Source organism: Balaenoptera acutorostrata, chromosome 7 (genome assembly GCF_949987535.1).
Source record: "Balaenoptera acutorostrata chromosome 7, mBalAcu1.1, whole genome shotgun sequence".
Lineage (NCBI taxonomy): Eukaryota > Metazoa > Chordata > Mammalia > Artiodactyla > Balaenopteridae > Balaenoptera > Balaenoptera acutorostrata.
The window spans coordinates 74,463,846-74,487,917 of record NC_080070.1 but is presented as its reverse complement, the minus strand read 5'-3'; the positions used below and the strand labels follow the sequence as shown (position 1 = coordinate 74,487,917).

General features: G+C 35.4%; 1 protein-coding gene across 2 annotated transcripts in view; it reads left to right on the top strand.

Moving 5' to 3' along the window:
- Positions 1–23,961, top strand: part of TMEM196 (transmembrane protein 196) — a 332,570-nt gene extending 308,609 nt beyond the window's left edge. For both annotated transcript variants that reach the window (XM_057549496.1, XM_057549494.1), the window contains 5 exons: positions 4,311–4,367; positions 8,387–8,641; positions 9,800–9,873; positions 12,697–16,786; positions 23,595–23,961. In XM_057549496.1, coding sequence (XP_057405479.1) covers positions 4,311–4,367; positions 8,387–8,641; positions 9,800–9,873; positions 12,697–12,703 — 393 coding nt within the window. In that variant the 3' untranslated portion in view covers positions 12,704–16,786; positions 23,595–23,961. The remainder of the gene's footprint in view (positions 1–4,310; positions 4,368–8,386; positions 8,642–9,799; positions 9,874–12,696; positions 16,787–23,594) is intronic.
- Positions 23,962–24,072: the final 111 nt, after the last annotated feature.

The window sequence follows — 24,072 nt, the reverse complement described above, 5'->3', positions numbered from 1 at the left end:
TCTAAACTGATATTATTTTTTCTAATCAATACATTTCTATTTAAAATATTTCCTGTTTTGCTTTATTTTGTGCTCTTGCTACTATATTTCTTTCTTAACTCATGTCTTCCCCTGTTTGTTTTCCTGAAGAACAACTTCTAGTTCTTTTAACAGCTTCTAATTCTTTTAGACACTGTCATGTGAAATAATGTTTTGGAGCCTGTATTAGTTTCCTATTGCTGCTAGAACAAATTACCATAAACTTAGTGGCTTAAAATAACAGAAATTTGTTCTGTCACAGTGCTGGGAGGCAGAAGTCTAAAATGGGTCTGCAGGGCTGCATTCTTTCTGGAGGCTCCAGGGGAGAATCCCATTTCCTTACCTTTCCAGTTTACAGAGGCTACCTACGTCGTTTGCCTCATGGCTCTCTTCACCCATCTTCAAAGCCAGCAGTGTAACCTCTTCAAATACCTTTGTCTCTGTGTCTTCATATAACTTTCTTTGGACCTTCTTGTGTTCCTCTTAAGGGACCTGTGATTACATTCAGCACCTACCTGATCCTACATTTAGCACAACGATCTCCTCTTCTTGAGCTTCTTAATTTAATCACATCTGCCCAAGGCTTTTTTGCCATATAAGGTAACATTCATGGATTCTGGGGATTAGGATTTGTGTATATTGGGAGCCATTATTCAGCCTACCAGAGTTCTTTTGCCCAAATGAGCACATCTCTTTGTAATCTCTTGTGTAATTGAGAGATTGGCTGAATGTACAGCACAAATTCAAGTTATTCTTTCAAAATCTTGTATTTTAATATCTTCTTTTAGGCTGTTAGTGTGAAAGGTGGAGTCATCCTTGTGAGGAATTGATTTTACTGTTACATTGATTATCTTTGGTGCATCAAGTCTTCAAATTCCATTAATGGAGGGCTGTGGTTACCTGAACTTTTTCAGTGTCAGTGCCTCACCCTCAGCTTTCCATTGTCCCTGCTCAGTTCTAGAAAAGTTATCCGTCTGTAGTTTATTCACTTTTTCTTACTGTTAAGGTGGTATTGCTTTAGGCTTTCTACGTCCTAAGCAACAGCAGAAGCCTCCATGGACCTTTCATTAAGAAAACCCACTCAAAATATAGAATGCTATTTCCATAACAGCCCCATTTCATTCTACAATGAGTCGCAGCCTTAGTTATCTATTGAATTTAATCTAAATTGAAATCAAACAAATTCCACTTGGAGGACTTAACTAGTTTTATTACATAGTTGCCCTTGATGCCCTATCATTAGATTGCTTCATTTATATAACTTCCTAGTAAGAGCAAAGCAAATAATTCTCCCTGGATTAAAATTTAAATTAAGCAAATAATTCTCCCTACCTTCTCAGAAATAAAATTATATTTTCTCATGTAAAATTGTATATCTAATTCAGGATAGAAATAGAGATATAGATATCCAGCTATCAGTTTTACTTTTTTTTTTTTAACTAATTTGTTTTTCACTTGTTTCATAATTTCTGTAATGTGGGTCAGTATTCTGCATCCTGGATAAAGTTATGTTGAACAAAAATAGTATCTTGAAATACTATAACAGACTCCTTATATGGTAAGGTACACTTAATTTTAGACTGTGATACAGTCAACTAATCTTATAATTACTTTTATTACAACAAAAATTAACAAATGGCAAGGGTAAAGAGTGCAGTTATAAATGATGAAGTGTCATTGAATGCTTATGGTCGGATCTGCTAGCATAATGCAGTCTGCACTAACACTGAAAAATCCTTTTGAAAAGCATTCCCATTATGTAATTAGAAATAAATTAACTTAGACACTTAATCAAGCCTGAGATTTTATGTGTGATTTGTGACCTTGGTGTGTGACCTTGAGTAAGTCACTAAACCTGTCTGGACCACTCATTTCCCATGTGCAAACTGCAAGGGCTGAATTAAGTCATCTTTTAAGATCCCTTGTGGTGCTGTGACTTGGGGTAAAGTTAGCCAGTAAAATAAAAGATTATTTACTGCTTTTTTGTGCTTTTACTCTTTTCTGTAAACTGTGATGGCTAAACTCAAGCCAGGATCCCTTAAAGCCTCCTCAGAATTGCATGATTTTGTATACTTCCCATTACATGGGTCTACTTTTTCTCAGGTTACAGTTTTCTCTAAGGAGTGTGGATTTTGGATACCCATCAGAAGTATTTACACTGCAGGCCTGCTTGAGAGTGGAAAAACATTGTTGGATTCCCTTCCTACTCTACCTTCCCCCTCCCCAAATTTCTTAGAGGTACAATAGGAAGAAGCAATTTTATTGTGCTTAGTTTTTCCAACCAAGTGAATGGAGAGTTAGGTTGGAGAGCTCTGCTTATGGTCCTGAGGTCCCCTTGGGCTTTGTTGTGAATAAATAATTGCAATGTTTATAGATTTCAAAAAGATCCAAGGAACACAAAACTGCACTGCTTTCAAATTATTTCAATAATGAGTTCTGGGTGAATGGACTTTCAGGGTGAATAATGGGTTAGTCAGGGAAGCAGGAGTAAGACATGCTGAAGCTTTGATTTGGAGCTTGGAAGCACTGAGAGGCACGGAACTGGTCCAAACTGGAATGACTTGAGCATAACCTTGAAAGGTCTGAGATGGGATCAGTAAGAAAGAGTCCATATGAGGACAAGATCATCTAGACTTAGAACACAGAGAGGGGTGAGAAGTAGTCACTCAGAAGTTGCTTTTTAAGGCTTCTGAAAATTCTGCACATATTCACATTTTATAAAGTTCTGAGTTTCTATCTGCTCATGGTTTTATGGTATGAAAATTATTCTGTTAGATCTATTTATATGGTATGTCGACCCTTTGTCTGTTATATACTTTCTGAATATAATTCCAATTTAATTTTTTGCCTTTGAGAGTTATGATATTTTGTACTATCAAAATTATAATTGTATGTGTTAGTATTTGTAAGTATTTTCCATTTTGGTCTGTGACTGCTGCTATGTTTAGAAAATCCTTCCCACTTCTCTAAAATCATATAAATCTTTTACTTTATCATCTCCTACCACATTTTTTTTTAATACATTTAACTGTTCAAACTGCTTTGTAGGCATTTGGTGTATGATGTTAGGGAAGATTAACAAATTGTCCCAATTACATTTATTGAATAAATAGTTCTGATCTTTTCCCCATGAATTTGAAAGGTCATCTATATTATATACCAAATTCTTATATATCTTTGTGGTCCCTTATCTGTCTTGCTGCATCATTGCTTGCTTTCTAATCATTTTGTTCCCCTGTATGGAAAGTTCCCTGCGAAGGTAAATTTTTCTTACCTATTATTTTTAATCAAATTTTGTTGATGCTTCCCACAAGCATATTACTTATTTCAGATAATCCTTAGAGTATTTTGATGTGTATATTTTAAAATCTATTCATGTGTATAATACTCAGTTAAAACCACTTATATTATTAGTTCTGACTTGAGATAGCAACATTTAAAAGAAAAATCAAATGAAAACAAGCTTAACCATATTCAGTTTTCTTTGCTAATCTGAAAGTCCTTATTAATGAGTTTATTATTTTACTTATATGGTTTAATTCCAGCAAAAGTATCCACAAATGGCCCTAAACGTTTGTCTCCAAATTAAACAATTTATCCCTTTCTGATAACCAAAATGTGTAATAGTGTGGAACGGGTAGATGATTTCATGCAGCTGCTTTTGCAAAGCAATTATGTCACTAATGTGCTTATTTACAAGCAATTACATACCACTGATAGCTTCATCCCGTTGTGTTCTTCTGACATTTCTGGTAGAATGAGGAGGCAGCTATTTTACCTGACACAGTTTGAAAAGTACAAAGAATATCTCTACGGAAAAAACATCTCCCTGTCTGATGCCTTCCCTTTTTATGTGTGTTATATTCCCTTCCTGTAGCAGAGCCCATTGATTTATAATTACTTAGTATGAATGAATGTACAGTACAGCCATACCAGTGAATGTACCATTCTTTCTCCTGAGAAAATAGGAAGGGATAAGAAGACAGTGAAAGTAGACAGGAGGAACAAAACTCTAAATTCATCTACTTCATCATTTTGCCTGGCGGTAAAACAGATTCAAGTTTTGCTTAAATTCCACAATCACCTATATCAACTTTGCACAAAACTTTCTTTAGAGTTTGCATTTTTATCCCTTACTATTCTAGAATCAGGTATTTTCCTTTTCAGCTTTTGATGGGAATGTAAAATTTTCAAGCTTCCCTGGAGAAAGTGTCATGAGTGAACTATAAACTAAAAACTAGGAGTTCTCTTATCTTTGGATATGAAATAATTGTTATTCTTTTCCTTTTCAGTTTCTTCTGTGTGGCATATGTGGAATATTGTGCGCCAAAAAAAAATCTGGACTTGTCGTAAGTTTTTGCCTTGTTTGTATTGTGCATTGAAGTGTTTGAAATGTAAGAACTCAAAAAGGGAAATGATGACTAGCCAACTTTCATATCCTGAATGTTACTCATTTAGGATAAAAAGAAGACTGACAAATAAATCCTGGCTTTTTTCTTTTCAAAGAAAACCATCAAGATTATTATAGACTATGGCAAAAGTAAAAGAAGGAGAAGCTTTGATATACTCTTTAAATACATGAATCTGCAACCCTTAATGACTGCTGTGGATGGCAGTCTCCACTTTTCGTTTATAGATTCCCAGACACTCACAGGAATCCTTCATTGAGCTGAAAAAGACAGAGCTTGAGTTCATGGGAAATTTAACTGTTTAGATATGGAACTGGGCCTAAAGATTACTAGCCTTGACTGTGAAGTTAATTTTGCAAAGCAGCAAAACAGCTGTGTTGTTATAGTTGTAGTTAATTCCCGAAGTTTTTTTATTTAATTTTATTTTATGACTGTGAATGCAAATGTAAGCGTTCTCAGAAGTTTTATGGTACTGCTGTGGGTTTTGGGGGTTGTGGAATATACTCCCAGTTCACTCTGATATTGGCTGGAGGAGGATTTCTGCGTGCTGCAGTGTGGATTCCCTACTGCCTTTCATGACATTTTTTGAGAGTTAGAAAGTAGGAAAAAGCATGTTTATTTTATTGAGGACAATAGGAAATATCACAGACCTTTATAAGTTGGCAAAATTAATATTGTACATGGACCCTAGAAAGTGGTCTTTGAGACTGAAAAAAGGAGAAGGGGACCAGGATACCAGGGAAGGGGAAGTATTGCAGTCATTTGTTCAACTCCTTTTTCTAATCACAATTTTCTTTGTGAGAATACCTATTGCGACAAAAAGGATGAAGCCCCCATTGCTTTAGATATGTGAGATGTAATTTTTAAAAATTACATTAAGGGAAACCTTTGGATAAAAATTTTTTTGGAGGCTTGTAATTTGCATTTGTAATTCTCCCATCACTCTTTACTATGGTTTGCTTTCTTTCTTTCTACACTTTTCCTCTATCAAGACTCTTCATGGCTATATAGTAGCAATTTCTTGGAACATGGATGAAAGAAAAGGAAAGGAATAAAGGAGAGAAGGAACAAAAGAAGGAAGGAAGGAAAGAAAGGGGGAGGGAGGGAGGGAGGGGAAGTAATGAAAAGGGAGGGAGAGGAGAGGGAGAAAGGGAGAAAGGAGGAAGGGGGAGGGTCGGGTCGGGGAGGGGAGACATCTAAGTCCGTCTGGGCTGCTGTAACAAAGTACCATAGACTGGGTGGCTTACAAACAACAGACATTTATCTCTCACAGTTCTGGAGGCTGGAAGTCCCAGATCAGGGTGCCAGCATGGTTGGGTTCTAATAAGACTCTCTTCTGGGTTGCAAATTTCTGGCTGTGTTCTCTCGTGGCAAAAGAGGGAAGCGGGCTCTCTAGAATCTCTTATAAAAACAGGGACCCCATTCATGAGGGCTCCACTGTCATGACCTAATTATCTCCCAAAGGTTCTGCCTCCAAATACTATAATATTGGGGATTAGGCTTCAAATATGAATTTTGGAGGGACACAAACATTCAGTTCCTAGAAGAAGGGAAGGGAAGGGATTTTTTAAAGGCCACTAGTGTCTTTTCTGTTTTCCTAATTTTCTTAAAAGTTATAAAAAACAAATTATAAGATCTAAGCTTTTTAGAAACTAGCATCCACTTTATCCTCCTGTACCATCTGAGGTTCCCATAGATGACATTAACTGTCTAAGATTCTCTACCCTTTAACCAAATTGTGTGAAAATTTCTCCACTCCAAATATCTCTAAAGTCTAGAATCTCTAGTCTGGTAAGATTTAAAAATAGTATATGGTTATAAACTTGGTACAGATTTTAAAGTTTTAATTCCTGGGTGAGAATGTTCTGTCTGCACATGTTAATGAAGTATCATGCCTTTAAGGAATTAATGGCAATAACATCAGGAGAGATAGTGTTTTCCTGTAATAGTCTATTAAATTTGTTATTTATTTTATTAATTAACAGTAATTCATTATTTGAAGGCTAGAATGTAATATCTTTCCATATTTTCTGGGAATGAGTAAACACCAAAATATATTCCCAAGAAACAGCATGTCATTTGAATATACTTTAAAAGGAAATATAACTGATTGATTCTATTTGAAATTGGGAGCTACAGTTTCCCACTTGGGATGATTCGTTGATTTGGTAATTGACATTCAATGCTATATTTCATCAACCATTAGAAGATTATACTCATCCATCACTGGATTTTCAGTTTTGGTGATAAGTACAGAAAGACAGACACAAGCAGGAATGCTGAATTAAGTTAGAGAAACAAAACAAACTACCTGTAGTTCTTTCTGCCCATTGTTCTATTTCATACATCCATGGCCTTACCCTTTGCTGGGAACTACATGCACTTAGCCTAGACGAACTGTTGTCAAGGAGGCCTTGTCTGAAACCCCTGGTTGGGCTACATTCCCCTCCTCCGTACTCCAAGGGCTACCTTTCATCCTTCTTTCTTAATATTTGCCATAACATGTTAGAACGTTGGATCTTCTCTCACACAAGGCTGCAGTGTTCTCAAGGGGAATGACTATCAGCTGTTCTTTTTTTGTAATGACAACCGCTGCCTCACTCACGGCCTAACAGATGCTAGGTGCTCATTAACTGTTTGCTAAATTCAACTAACTGTCAACAGAAAATAATACCTAATAAAGTAAAATTAAATGCTAAAGTAAGTTATGTAGCTGTTTGCCCTGTGGACTTATGCCAAAGGAGATCAGTCAAGTCCAGGAATGCTTTCTGAGGAAGTTAGGACTAGATTTGAGTCAGTCTTCCATCTAGGGAGCCAAGAAAGAAGCAAAATAGTTTCCAGGAAATGAAAATATCATTGAAATGGGAATGAACAAGCTATACTGAGGGACAAGGGAGGTGATTAGAGTAGAGACAGTGTTTCAGAGAAAAATGGAAATAGGGTTGGATAATTAAATTAGTATCACAGTATAAAGTATCATCAAAGCTCATGGGAGAATTTAGACTAGATACAAATACAGAATAAAATTATTAAAGCTATTGGAATATTCAATTACATTTATTAAACATGCATAGAACATTTACCGCACAAAAGGCATTGTGCCTGGTTCTGCCAGAGATCCTATGATATTTAGGTTGAATAAAAACCCCTAGCTCTATTAACAGAGACCCGGATCAAGCGAAGAGTAGGATCAAAAGCAAAGCCACATCCTGCGTTTCTCCATAACAGTCAACCAAACAGTGGTTTTGGACTATCTATTGTGTGGTGTCACAGAGTAACAAAAGATTTGTAACATAAAGCACCAGTTCATAGAGGGTCCCTAAACTATCTGTTGGGAAAATAGATACTAAAACAAGAAAATTCTTATAAATGAAAAAAAAAAAAAAAAAAAAAGGAGTTGACTAAATTCCCTAAGCTCACACAGCTAGAGAATTACAGAGTTTTGAAGCTCACTGGAACTAATGACAGTTCAGGGAGAAGACATTTAAATATTGGGGGTGAGGGGGTGGGAATTAACAGTGAAACCATAATTTGAGTCAAAAAAATCTGGATTCAATTCCTAAATTTGAGTGTTAACTGATCATCATTCATTTTCCAAATGTATATCACCTCTCAGAGGATAGCTTGGTGGGTTAATTGAAATGCATAGCAGCGTGCAATAGATATTAGATATTATTTAAATCTGAATCTACCTAGAAGATAAATTTTGCTTACTTCAGAGTTTTCATAAGATGTATCCCTGGCCTTTATATAGTCAACTATTAATTCCTGAAACACTGTGGTCTACGCCCTCTCCATTGAGTCAGAGTGCAGAGAATCTTGGTGAAAAGAGAGGCCCTGTCCTCTAAGAAGCACCAAAAGCACCTTCTCTTTATTGTAACTCAGCCATCCTTGAGGTGCAGCAGGACGGTGCCGTGTGTTCCAGTCAGCTTTAACTCCCCCTCTCTTTTTCGTATCAGATGATCCTCTTTTCTGCCTGCTGCATCTGTGGACTCATTGGGGGCATCTTGAATTTTCAGTTCCTTCGGGCGGTGACAAAGAAGACCTCTTCCCTCTATCCCCTGCATCTCGCGTCCATGTCTCTTGCGTGCATTGGGATCGGGGGCTGCACCCTCTCTTCCTGGCTCACTTGTCGACTAGCCAGCTATGAACAGAGGAGGATGTTCTCCGAGAGGGAGCACTCTCTGCATCACTCTCATGAAATGGCTGAGAAAGTGAGTTTGTCCCTCTACCTCTCATTGCTGTCACACGATGAAGACTGCAGCCAAATCTAGGTGAATCAACTTGCAGCTTTAGATGAGAATTTGAGGAATTGGATTTTATAAAAATGTGGCCTTATTGGACTAAGAATAGGAATTTTAAATTATTTTTTTCCCTGTAATTCTGGGCACACCTATTTTTGACATAATTTTCTCTATCTATACAAAAACACAGCTCCTAAAATAGAACTAATAAAATATTGAATGTCTTATAAATATGGATTTTTTACGTATTGTATTGAGGAAAAACATAAACTAAAAACACTCTCAACTCAATAATGTCAGTTTTAGAAATCCGATGGATTCTCCTTTCTAGCTCACCCCTTGTGCTTGTAAGTCGATGCATTTGATTATGTAAATTAGATTTTCACGCATAAAGGGGCCTTTTAATAAGGCAACAAAAAGCCCTGCCTATCCGTGCAGATATTACAACACACATAAAGCTTCATTTAATTCTCATCTAAGCTTCCTGCATATTTGGGTAGCTTTGCCTGTGTTTTAAATAATGTTCCTTGCATAATTGTTTCATGATACCCATTCAAACAAGAAGTTACATTTATTGCATCAAAGGACAAATGATATAGGGAGCTGTCTGTGTATCTTCTACATTTTGTCCGTATTTCTTAATTCAGCTCCTGCTACTGGATCTGTTAAGGAAAAGATAAAACATTTGTAAAATAAACTCACTAAGATAATGGCCACATCACATTTTACTTGATATCATGGAAATAAAATTGCATAACAACAGAATAGAAGGAAGAGTAGCAAGAGTTACAACTGCATACTTCTTTATAATGTGATTTTGAGAAAAAATATTCTGTAGTTTATGTGTTTCCCTTTCATATACAATCTATACAATCAAATAAGGAGAGTAGATGCTCTTAAATTGTTCCAAGAAAGCAATTTTAAACAGATCTACATGTATCCTTCAAAAAAGAATTAATAGTACAAATAGCAGGACTGGTAATTTAAAGAAATGGATTGTTAAAAGTAGGTTATCATTATATATTTGGATAATGGCTCTTTTGTGCTCTATTTTTGTACTAGTGTGATTTAGGTTTCTGTGTATATGCTTGTGCAATATTTATTGTATGATTGTTATATTTATATTAGAGATTGAGGGCTATTGAAATAACCGACTTGCCCAGCTGCCCGGTGGTGCCCCCGACACCAGAGTTACCTACAAGGTACGCTGATTTCTAGGGAGTTACCATGTTGTAATGTCACTGCAGGAAGCACTGCCTCTTCTAGGAAGCCATGATGTCAGCAGATCAGTCTGGACTGATGCTGTGATATTGTTCCTCAAAGTATTGCTTTTGTGAGAACTACTTTGAGGACCTGACATAAACCAACATGGCAAAGTCTTGCAGCTTGAAAGTTGGTTGAGTATTTAAAATATTCAGCCTGCCTGTAAGCATCCAAACACATTTCTGCTTGGATGATTTGTGACTCCTTTATTCGCTGCTACATCATGATTCTGACTCGATATCATTCACAGACCAGAGTTCTGTTTTTAATAAAACATGTGTCTGATAAAGGCAAACTTTGTATCGCTCTCATGCTAAAGCTGCATGAGTAGATAACTTAAGTTTGACACTAATACAGTAAAAATTCTGTATAAAAGCTTTCTTCTTGTAAACCTATCTGATATGATACATTTCAAATTTATTTCCCATATTTTATATTTCTGAAAATAAATAGTCACCATTCTTGCTTTGGTTAAAAAATATAATAAGAAATACAGGGAGTCACACAGATATTATGGCCCAATTGCAGAAAGTATATCCATTTGCAAACAGTCACATTTGGTCCTCCCCAAATTTAAAGTATAATCTTTTGCTAAATTGGACATGCCTATCTGCAAATAAACTGAAGATACTTGACCACTTAAAAACTAATTTTCACTGTTTTTTTCCTACCAGTGATTTTTCTGTGTCCATATTAGGGTGACTTTAGTTAAGAAGATTCTTTCTTTTTGTAAGGTTTTTAAAAACTGGATTTTTTTCTTAATCCCACAATAAAAGTTTATACCTTAATTTTTTATGATTATTTTTAAGCTACTTTTCGAATGCAAAGTTATTTTAGGAGAAGAAAAGTCATCTATGAATCTTACTTCTATAAATTCCTTAGAAAATTGTTTTTGTCCTACTAGAAGGAATAGAAATAGATGGATGAGTAAATTTTATTAAAGATCATTTTGGAGAGATCATTTCTATTTTTCTTGCCACCAGTAGTGAGTTTTTAAATGAACGTCAAATCAGGTATCTTATCAATAAACTTACCCTCAGCCCAATAACCCCAATGTATTGTCAGACCTACTTTCACAGTATATGTCTAGCAGAGACAGCCTCTCAGTTATAGTGAACCATTGCCAGACAGTAGAGGCAGGCTATTGGCGCCCAAAGAACTTCTCCACTTTTTGTCAGAGCTTTTACCCTAAACTGGTTTGAGTTTTTAGGCCTTAGGCAATTCCTCAGCACCTTATTAGGGTAGGTATAGTGGATACCCACATACAAGACTACCTTTATGGCCTGGGAGGGGCCAGGCACTTTGCATGGAGAGATGGGTCTTGATGTGAGAAGAGGAAGTCTTCCTTGCATATTGTCTTCTTCCTCAGCATTTTCTTGACTGTAGCTCTACCCCGTCTTCTAAAAGACACCAAAGTTTTCAAAAGCCAAGTTCCAAAATCAGACCAATTCCTACGTTCCAGCCCCTCACTAATTCTCCTAAGCAACTTTCAAAACCACCAAATCCAAGAAGTAAGCATCTATATTTTACTCCATCTCCTATATTGAGTTTTCAAAGAGAAGATACTAAAAATGAGGCATGTGATATCTTTTCATTTTTGAAATAAAGATTTGGAAGAATTTCTAAAGTTTACAGAAGCAAACACATTACTTTTTACTTTTAATTCACCCAAACAGAAATTAGATATACCTGATAGGCTTAAGATCATTGAGAAAATAATTTATTTCAATTGGAGTCCTCTTTACAGCTCTTTTGCAAATAGGCTTGTTCAAGTGTGGAAAGATGTTTTCATCTATTTTTAGATAGTTTTGCCTAAATATTATTTATAATATGGTGCACTAACCATTATAAATGTGAATGGGCCTCACATGTCCTCATTACCTTTTATTGTGTAGGGAAGAGTTTAACGTTTAACAAAACATATGACTCCAAAGCATCTGAATTTTTCTTAAATTAACATATTTTCTAAAATTGCAAGTAAAACTTTTTATGTAAGTTCATTCTTGATATCGAAATTTCTGTTGCCTTCCCATGTAGTTTTCCTTATTAACTACTTAGTAATTAATCTCTTAAAAAAACATGTTAAGAGCTTTATTTTAATTTTTTTTTTAATTTTTATTTTTTAAATTTATTTTGTGTGTGTGTGGTTTATTTTTTAACATCTTTATTGGAGTATAATTGCTTTACAATGGTGTGTTAGTTTCAGCTTTTATGGTTTGTTTTTTACTGTATGAGTGAAGTGTCGTGAAAAGCAATCTGTCCTACTATGAATTACTAGTGATCTTCAGTTACAGATAGGCAATCCCCTGGTGGACATTTTTCAGTTCTTCACAAAAAGCCCACACATTTTTCTATAGAGCAAAGGTAACCCCTAGAATCTGTTGGCATTTTGTTGACATGCTCAACAGAGGAACCTTTACATTGAAAAAACTTGAGTATTTAACCATCTTCTTTCTAGGTGAGGTCTTTCCAAAACAGAGTTGAGGGCTGAGAGGGGAAACTAAGGGGGCTGAGGAGAGATTGAACTGTTGCTGTGGGTAGAAGACTTCGGTCTAACAGACTGTCACTTCAGCGTTTCATGGGTTCCAAGATGCCATGAAATTTCATTTCCTCAAATTCAGCAACAACACTAATCCTTGTCCTCCCCCAAAAGTCAGCAAGTTTTTCAATGGCTTGAAATTTCTGTTTTGTAAACCCATTAATCAAATTAATGTCTTACTCTGAAAGTGAATTTTAATTAATTCATGTTATTTTCCTAACAGGAAATGACAGACAACATGAGCAATGGAGGACCACAGCTGATATTCAATGGAAGAGTATAATCAATATTTTAAAGAACTGAACATTTTTAAAGATTTTCATGAGGCAAAGAAATACCAAAGGACTAGGAGATAAGTTAAAACAGTTCTTGAATTTGCTGTTATCTCTCCTGAGTACTTACTAAAATTATTCTTCCTCTATTTTGCCTCACTTTACTTCTTCAGCTTTTTTTTTACTGGTGAAAAACTTTCCAGAAATGTTCTAGTACAGTAATTTCAACCAACTTTCCAGATTGTTCTAAAAAAGACTTTTCAGGAAAAAAAAAAAAGGAATAGATAAAATAGAAAGATTCACATTCTACACAAACACTATTTGACTAGCATGAGTGTTAGATTTGTAATGACATATTTCATATAAGTAATTAAAAAGTGCAAATATCAAGAAATAACAATAATTTATTGATGTCTTTGTTCTGAAAGACAATGGCTTCAAAGAATGCCACAATTTAAAACCTCAGCAATGCCTTGTTATAAAAACATTGTAATTATTTTCAATTTGTGAATGAACTATATTTCATAATTTATTTGTAAATTACCAAAAAACCTAAAACATAAAAAAGGTTTTTTAAGAGAGACAATATTAATCTGTATGATATTTTTGCATTTTTCCACAGAGCGAAAAGTTATAAATGAATATGTTTTGATTATACTGTGTAGATTGATGGGCATGTTTATGAATGAGCCTAAGAATAAAATAAAGTATGTGTGTGTGTGTGTGTGTGTGTGTGTGTGTGTATGTATACTGTAAATATAGAAAAATATATATGGGACATACTTATAGCACTCATGAATGTAAATAAGTAGTAGAAAGGAAATTGTGGTGTTGTGGGGATATTGTCAAGATTCTATTCCCACAGAAATGGGAAAGTGATTGTTCAAGGCTTTTCTATGCCCACAAAGTCACATTTAATTTCTACTACATTTTTTCAGTTTTATTTCTTTATTATGTCTGCTGTGTGTAAATATCATTGTGGCTGATATTATGGAGTTAAGTGATCTGAATAGTGTAGTATCAAGATAGATTGCTTAATTATCTGGCCATTTTACTATTATTATGATATTTATGTAAAAACAATTATTAATATTGATTTATAAGCATAACAACTTTAATTCAAATACTTTCACATTTATAAATATAGACAGAATGACTTGCAATTATTCATGTTATTTATATTTCAAACACTTTACAGCCCAATTAAATTATATAAAAGGACAGATGATGTACGCCCAAAAGATGCAGGTACAATTAGCTTTGTTAGAATTTAATTTAGGTTTTTTTGTTTTGTTTTACAATTCACATGGAAAAATACAGACCATTTTTTAAGAATGCCTATATCCAAAGAACCTGAAAGAATTCTCTGTAGAAGGAAATTAAAAGATAGGCTTATATTTACACAGCTAAATTCAACCCTCTCTTCCATAACGGAATGTTAAAATAGTAACCTATGACACTACATATAGGCGAGAAAATAGCTTGGTCTTTGAAAATATTTATGAGAATATAACTTGTGGCAACAGATAAAGAAAGTATATATTTTAAAATATATAACTCTCATTGTATTGCATACTTTTATTATTCCCCAAAGCTAATCAGTTTTCAAGTCATTTTTTATGAGTTACTTACTGAATGATAGGTAAATTAACACCTTTAATATCCAGTATGAGAACATGTTATAATTTAGAAGCAAAATATAGGTTTTAGTTGTGCTAACAAAATAAAAATAATGCCAGTTAATGGAAATCTGAAGGTGTTTTAGATTTATAACAACTTGATCATCACCTACCCTATTTAAATCAGCTTATAAAAAATCTGTTTGTATCTGTTCAAAAGAAATGACGGGACTGTGGTTGTCTGGTGTAGTTTTTTTAAGTCTCCCAACTCGTATGAATAACTTCACTAGCCAGCAGATTTACGGAAGTGGCCCACAAATGCAGCCTCAAATAATGAATCAACTTCATTTCTGTTTATTTGATGCCATAAATAGGCATGATCTTTGTCACTGAAAATCTATACTATATAATGCAGGTATTTTGTGTGTATATGGTTCTACTGATTTTATGCAAGGATGTAGTTTTGTACTGAAAGAATAACCACTGACTAATTTTAGGTGGCATTTCTTTGTAGACATGTTTGTACAATACAGAGTTATAATACATCAGTAAGATGTTTTAATTCCTTTTGAAATGATATATGAAATCACCCATTAAAGGACAAAAGTAGGCATATCACTGCTTAGACATAGAGTTAAGAAGAGATGCCATCATCACAGTTATTCCAGTAGTCTACAGTGTATTTAACCAAGTATAGATATATCTTTAATGTAATTATTTTAACTTAGTAGTTTCAGGACTCAGTTATTTAGAGTGATTTATTTGGGATGTGTAGTGATTCTTTTTGAGATAAGTAGGGGAAGTTAGGAAGACATTGTTCAAGTACTTAAAAATTTAATTTTCATAAAACATTGAACTATGAACTAGAATACTTTAAGTGACCACATTACAGTTTTAGCATGAGCCCACACTTGGGAAAAAGTAATGTGATACTAAATTAGAAAAAAATATGTGAAACTAATGTGGTGGTGTGCTGTAGAGACTAGCTACAGAAAGGTGCAGTAATTATAAGCATAAAACAATAAAAGCGGACTCTGCCTGAAAAATTTTCAACATATGTGTGTGTGTCTCTACACATACATATATATAATATGAGTTGCTTAGAAGTGGGACATAGTATGATGACTCTATTGATATGTCTATATAATAAATGGTGTGTTTTGAAACTACATATGGTGTGAGCTTTCTTTCCATCACGATACAAAAAATAATTTCCCCGATTAGTTGATGAATAGATGTGCAGTTCTGAGATTGGCAGGGGACAGGATGCTGTGAGTGAGGAGAGGACATGGGAGTAAGAAAGGGCATTTAATCTTTCCTGTTTGAGCAAATGGGAAAGATTAAAGTATGCTCTAATGTAGACAGGAGGTGGTTGAAGATACAGGATAAAATAAGCATGATAAAAGAAGGTGAGATCCCTAAAGAGGCAGGAGGAAAAAGGATAGAGATCATAGGAGATAGAATTAACTGGAGATAGGAGATCTCACAAATGAAATCTTTACCTGAACTATTTAGAGAACTCTGCTGACCTATTTGGATTTGTCAGATTGGTTGCTACTGGCATTTAGGGTGGACAGTAATTCATTGTGCAGACTGTACTATGCATTTCAGGCCATTAAGCATCTCTGGCCCCCACCCACTAAATGCCAGGAGGACATTTCAGTTGTGACAATAAAAACTATCCAACAAATTTGCACCTATATCTTTGGTAGGGAAGTTTTGCCCCCTAATTTAGAACCACTGAGGAAAACCCTTGAACATGATCCAGAGCAACCAATGTTAGGGCTACCCACAAGTGTAGATGAGAATTGCTCAGGGTCATAAATTCACTGTTCTAAGGTCTACTATATTATCTGATACAGTAGTCACAATCCTATCCACATGTGATTATTTAAATTTAAATATAAATTAATTAAAACAAAATCAAATATTCAGTTTCTCAGTTGAGCTAGTCACGGTCCAAGTGCTGAACAGCCACATATGGACAACAGTTATAGAATATTTTGCATCATCTCAGAAAGTCCTATTGGACAATGCTAGTCAAAAGCACATCGAAGAGAATGGTTCCTCACCCTCAGTACTTATAAAACTTCTTCCACAGTCAGCCAATTATCATTATAACAGAATGTGTGAAAAGAGTTGGTAAACACTCCATGGAATTTGAAGTTGGTGAACCAGTTAAATCCAAGGACTGAACGAAACTAGCAAAACTACAGTGTAGGTCAAACACGTAGTAAAGTTAAGTTGCTTTAGAAATTTCATGTTTAAAAACAAAATCTGTTCATGCAAAGATTCCACTAAATTATTAAATATTTTATGTTTGACAGATAAAATGAGATGTATAACTCCTATTTTCGAAGAAATTTATTCAGCTTATCACCATGTGTCAATGGAAAATTCTGCATTTCTTGGGCTTGAGAAGGTGAGAACAGTATGCTGCCCTCTACTTTTTTCATTGACTTAGCTTGAAAGTGGCATGTTTAGAACTACATTTTCAGATTATTTAGCAAATACATTTCAGAAACTTACAGAGAGCATCTTAAGTACCATTTGGTTAGAACACCGTTTCCAAATAAAGTTTCAGAACTTGGCATCACTTCACTCTTTTCTCCCTTAAATCATTTTTCTGGAAACATATGTAATATTTCTTACTCAAAGTATATGACAGCCAAGAAATGCAATTATTCCAAGTCCATAAATCACACGTCATCAGTTACTCACAGCAGAGGAAACCAATTCAGAAATTGCTGGAATGTGGATGCCGAGTAAAGTTATACAAAAGGATTTTTTAAAACTCTTTTTGTCAGGAAAATTATCTACTGAATACAAAATCTTTTACTAGGAATGTATTTCCCAAGAAATATATTGTGAAAAGTCAAATTCTAGATCTAAAATAATTTATTTCACTATTTTAACAGTTCAGTATCATCTACATCAATTAACTGTAGGCAGAACTAGGAGCATCTTCACTTTCCTTCACATCAGCTAAAGACTACTGATTTCAAAGCTTTTCCTGCCTTAACATCCAAAGGCTGTGCTTCTTTAGCCACACAAGGCATCACAAGCCTTACCCCCAAAGCCAAAATGTACTGTGTTACTGAAAATTGCTAGAGAGACTCTAGGAGCTTCACAGAAAAACCTAAAATCTTGTCAAATTTGCATTGTCTTTTATTGACTACAGTGATCGCTCCTTGTTATTAATCAATCAGGATATTGGTCCTCACCTACTCACTAAGGCAGGGGACCTCAAACATCATTCCACAACATCTGGGGCTGAGGCTAAAAGACATCCTTTGGGCCCTCCAAGCTTACTGCCCAGGCAAGAAAGCCACAGCCCTTTGCGGGTGGCTATACAAGCCAACACTGTCCTTCACTCTGTCCCTTACTGTGAATAAGCAAGGAAAGAGGTAACACTCAACCTTTTTCACATAAATGGACTTGAAGGGCCCTATGCTGCTAGATGTCCACTGCCCCATTACTATCCCGAAAGTCTTTCAAGATTTGGACATATCTGTCTTTTCTGTCTTCTAAGTGTATTAATACTTTTACATCAATATCTAAGCAAAATACAATAAAGGCTCTGTGTCCTTTATAATAAAACAAATTGCAGGAAAGAATATCAAGTTTTCAAGTCATGATAGAGAGGCAATATCAGCCTATTGCCATCTGTCAGCAAAACCTATGGTGGTGCAGCAGGTAAAAGACAACCTTTTATTAAGTGCTATTATAATGTACATTGTCTATAAATGTGACTATTCCTCTATCAAATGAATAGCATTTATTTTATTTGAAATAAAGAAAAGGTGGCAAGACATCAGTATTTCACCCGAAAGGTGAGGTCATTTCTGGCTGTAACCGTGACTCTTAAAGTCATTCAACCAAATCATGCAACTTATACACACTTAGGTCTAAAACCCAAACCACAACTCCACTGCATATGAAGCACTCCCCTTGACTTGTTCTGCTTCTTCTGATTTCAGATCCAAAATCTGCTCTGTGGTGCTACCTTGATTTTGGTTTCTGGCCCCTGAACTTGAACCTGAAACTTTATCTCTCTGGTTGTTAGTCTTTGACTGCCACAGCCACGTGCTTCACTCTAAGCCAACAGGACTTCACCAACATTAGTTACCTGGCAAACAGGCATGTGCTCAAATTGAAAACAGGAATTCAAAGGAAGGATCTCAGGTGACTAAAGGGAAAGCTTGAGCTCTCTATACCTTGAATGTAAAAAGACTGAAAAATCTAGGGGGTCATTGGAGACAGCCAGGGAGCTGTAAGTAAGAAACCAAGGCAAGATCATTTTTCCTTTTTTTCTTTCTTTTTTTAAGTTGGGGTATAGTTGCTTTACAACGTTGTGTTAGTTTCTGCTGTACAACAGAGTGAATCAGCTGCAGGTATACGTATATCCCCTCCCTCTTGGACCTCCCTCCCACCCCACCCCCATCCCATCCATCGAGGTCACCACAGACACCAAGCTGAGCTACCTGCGCTATACAGCAGGTTCCCACCAGCTATCTGTTTTACACATGGCGGTGCACAATACGTCAGTCCCAATCTCCCAATTCATCCCATCCCCCGTCCACCCCCCGCCCCGTGTCCACATGTCCGTTCTCTGCGTCTGCGTCTCTATTCCTGCCCTGCAAATAGGTTCATCTGTACTATTTTTCTAGATTCCACATATATGCGTTAATATACAATATTTATTTTTCTCTTTCTGACTTCCTTCACTCTGTATGACAGACTTTAGGTCCATCCATGTCTCTACAAATGACCCAATATCATTCTTTTTATGGCTGAGTAATATTCCACTGTACATATGTACCACACCTTCTCTATCCATTCATCTGTCGATGGACATTTAGGTTGTTTCCATGTCCTGGCTATTGTAAATAGTGCTTCAATGAACATTGGGGTACATGTGTCTTTGGGCTTCATAAGGGGATTGGACCAGTAAGCTATAAAGAAAACTAATTTTATAATGAACAAAATTCTGCTTTTATATGTTAGATCTGTTCATTTCTTGTAGTATCTGTCTTTTTCTTCTTTTAAATCTCTAGTTTAGCCTACTCACCTGCACCAAAAAACATCAGATGAAGAGGTTTTATTCAAGCAGAGATAACACTGTCAGTAAGTATCATTCTAAAGCCGATATGGTGCATGACAGCAGGAATCACACCAAGAAATGTCATGGGAAAGTGAGACACAAGGGGATAGAGTTGCTTTCGTTTAGTCATCGGTCCTCCTCACCCAGAAATACCCATTTCAGTGTGAATTTCGGAGTTCCAGAGTTTTATTTGACTGACAAGTGTGCCTTTTATGTAGTGTCTTCCCTTGTAAATTCTGCACACTGTTGCATTCTTTCACAAGTGAGAAAGTCCATTTTGCCACTGGATAAAGATAAATTCATTATTGCAATCATTTCTGAAGCATAAAAGTATTAAGAGCATCTTGTAGCCATAAGAGGAAGTGGAGAATATGATCCATTAGTATGCATTCTGTGTAATTACTTGAGAGTAAATTCTAGGTCAAAATACACCATGTCTAAACTCCATGTTTATCTGCTTTCCACTCTCAAACTTTCCATACCACGTTCTTTGGAATATATTTAATGTCAAAGATCTGCGAGTTCACACCTACACGAACTCTGCAGCCAGCAAGTGGTTTATTAAACTACAGCTTTAAAATAATATTCAAAAAATAGAAAAGGAAACAGTTTTCTCTTTTTGTTCTGAAATGAGCTAAAGACAGATGGAAGTAGATGAGAATTTCCATAGACACCCTTGCAAGCACCATGTTTAATTTTATTGGCCAGATTCCTCGGATTTGAAAACCTTGAAAGAGGGGTGTTGAAACTCTGTTGCAGAGACATCTAGTTGAGAAGAATATAGGGCCTTAGGAATAATACTGGCCCTAGTTTTCATCAAAGGACAGGAAGTTATATAAAGATGGTACCAAATCCTCAGAAAGTAACCCAACCCTTCTGATACCTTCTTAACCTCTTTCCAACCGTCACCAGTGCATACAGCTACACGTGTACACCCACATACACAAACACACACCCCAAATGAAATTTATTATTTAAGCCAATCCTTTTCACCTAGAATCTTTCATCCAAAAGGGCTATGAAGTTGCCTTCCTGGTAATGACTGATAGATACCTAGGGAGATACTTGCAACCTCAGGTGGGTGAAGCTAACCCATTGATATGATTCTATGATTTTATCTAAGTCCATATTTTAAAGTTCAGGTTTAAACAAATACACACACACACACACACACACACATATATATACATGTAGGGAGAGACAGAGAATTCTAACACACACATTCCTAGGTAATAGTCAGAACATCTGAACTATGGCCAGGAGATAAAGATAAAGCATAAAGATCAGGATGTTTCAACACTATTATATCTGGTTACCACGGAAGTCAGACACAAATAATTACATATCTAGAGAGTGAAAATACAATGAATACTTAAGATTTGTGCCCTTGTTATTACCCTCATAAGCACCTAACGTGATTTACCAATAGTCTATTTATTAAAACTGTGTGAAAACTGTATTTATATATTAAAGATGAGAAAAAAGGTTGCCTCTATACTGAAGAAGTTGAGTAAACACTGACTCTTCATGGGAACTGGCAATTTATGTATCCTTTGAGAAATTCTGAATTAATAAAAATATTCAAATAGTAAGATAATTGAAGCATAGTAGTGTTTAAGATAAAATTATCACATTAGATAAACAATTTTTGTACACCTTCTCTTTTTTACAAATGAAAGTGTGTCCGGGTGTATTTGTTGTTAATTTAAAATGGCTGTGCCTCTTATTTCAGTGACAGAAGAATTGCAGGAGAATTTGGCTATGCCTTAGAGAAAACAGAACATATACGTGTGTTAATACAGTAAGAATAACACATGTTTTGTAGAGGACTGTTTCCTTTCATGAAGATTGTTCTCTACTCCTTAGAAATAATCCTATTTTGACTTAGTTTGAATTTGTTTCAATAGATAGGTTGTAATGTAAAATTTACCATAACGTTATCCCTTTCAATATAATGCAAAGGGGAATGTAAACTGAAATTCTTCTTTCAGTATAAGAAATGCATGGAAATTATGTAATGGCTTCTACCCTTCTGAGTCAATGTAAATTGGGTACTATTTTATGTTCCTTATTTTACAGACGTTATAGTGTTTGAACACTAAACCATATGAAAGAAGTAATTAACTACATTGTTGATTATCTCTGTATTTACATTAGTTATACCTGAACAGAAATCATAAATTCAGAGCCTCTCTTCTGTATTTCAAGCCTCTTTACAGACCCTGGTTCTCAAACTTCAGCGGGTTTTATAATCACCTAGAGCACTTGGTAAAATGTATTGCTGGGCTCCATCCCAGAGGTGTGATTTAGTAAGCCTGGGTGGGGCCTAAGAATCTGCATTTCTAACTACTTCCCAGGTGATGCAGCTGTTGCTGGTCCAGGGACCTGACTTTGAGGATCACCAATAAAATGTAACCTCATTAAAGCAGTCAGGTCTTAACTTATAGACAGATACATTTGAATAATTTCATTTCTATGTATTTTCAGCAATAGCTATAGCTTGCAAAATATAAAATCTATTACATCCAATAAAATGTAATATAGTGTGCTTTTTTATTTCTTTTTTTTCAGTGCAAGCACGGTGTACATCTGTTAGTTCAACAATCTAAGAAGCCAGTAGAAAGGGCTTTCAGAGTCAAAACTTGATCCTATGTCCTTTATTGAAGGATTATAGGTAAAAAAAAAAAAAAAAACAGCTGTCAATGAATAGTTGCCTTGGTTTTTGCCATTCCTACAGTACTTTGGGCTAAAGCAAAACTTTATAAATTTAAAGCTCATGTTTGCCATCTGCTGACACATTTGTGAATTACAAGTAGTCTGCATGGTTGGTATATATTGTGTTCAGATTTTTCTGTTTTGTTTCTTCATTTCCAAAACCCATTAGGTAAATTTTATACATGTATTTTCCCCAAAAGCACTGTATTTCACAATTTATTGAACAACTAAGATACAACTGTTTCCCAAAGTGAACACATTTATTTCAAACAGCTAGTTTGTATTGAAGCTATTTTAATTTTTCCTACTGACAAATGAAATTGCCAATTTGTCAGTAGGAAATTGTAAAATCTTCAGTAACGGGAATCCTTTTGCTGATTTTCTGATTTTTTATTTTTAGTATAAAACAATGCACGCTCAATATAATAATATATGAAAATTCGCTCAAAGGAAAAAAAGCCATAAACCAACCCACCCTCAAGAGATAACTAGTATTAACACACGGTATTTATATATCCATATTCTTTTCTAATCACATAAGTGTGCATATTTCCAGTAAAAATCAAAGCATACAGCTCAAATTACTTTGTAATTTATTTTGGCCAAACCACCAATTATCACATATTTATATTGCTCCAGGGATTCTTTGATTGAAAGAAATAGAAACAGACTAACATAATACAGTGTATGTGTGTGCATGTTGGAGAGGGAAGGATCAGTGGTTAAAAAAAAAGTATAGCAAGTTGCAGGAACACTTTTCTCTCTTTCTTTGGGGTCAGTGGACATGAGGTCAAGGTCATTTCTAACCTCCTCTCTTCTTGAGAAAAGGGGGATTTTCCTAGCACAGACTTGCCTTTGGCTTGACAGGGCTTTTCATGAGACAGGGACCATCATTGCCTGACTTCCTATTACACTTTGATCAAATTTTAGAGAAAAAGAAAATGGTGCAGACCAAATATAGGTCTGTCACAGTGAAATAAACTTTGTGTATGTGTGTGGGATGGGAGATAGGTAGGAGGGATCTCATTGTACTTCTGTTTTCTTCTTCCCTGGAGTGGTAGGTGGAATAGGTTAATTTGGGAAAGTCACTCCATAATGTTGAAAATTTACACACAGGCTGAATCACCCTTTCACTCTTTGAAATCATGCAGAGTGTGGATAGTGGCTAACAATCAAACCAGATTTAAAAGATTAAAAAGTAGAAAACATTCTCAAAATCAAACAAGCAAATTGCCTTTGAACATCCAAAGAGTTACAAAACTACTTCATATTTTAAATTTGTGTATAATCATTACTGGAGTAATTGATTTCAGGTAAGTTTTGTTTTGACTGAATTGTCCTGATGTCCAGCTTGTTTTTTACTAAATTGTGTTTGGACAAATTGTTTTCATTCATGTTTTATCATCTGCAGACAGCCTAGATGCATCTTGACTCCAAGGAGAGGTTTTGATTTAATTGGTCTGGAGTGCCCTCTAGGCATCAGGAGAAGTTAAAGCTCCTCAGGGGATTTTGATGTTCAGCCAAGGTTGAGAACACTGAACAAAGGGGTCCAGCACAGGGCGGCTGCAGGGCTTTGCAACCAAATCAAGGTAAAGTCTTTTACATTTCCCATTTATGGACTTAACATGTTCACCATTGGGCTTTGGGAGCGGTTTCTTCCAATTCTCATCTCTTGCTAAATTTGAAGTCAATTAAAGAATACTAAAGAAAATGCTTTTTACTTACCTTATTTGAACCTTTTATCATCTCTATAGAAGGCAGGGCAAGTATTATTATCCTTATTTTACAAGTGGAAAACAGGTATAGAGAGAGTTTTTTCACAGTACCTAGGGGACGTGGGAGGGTGTTAGTACTTATACCACTAATTGATATACATTTCTCTTGGCACT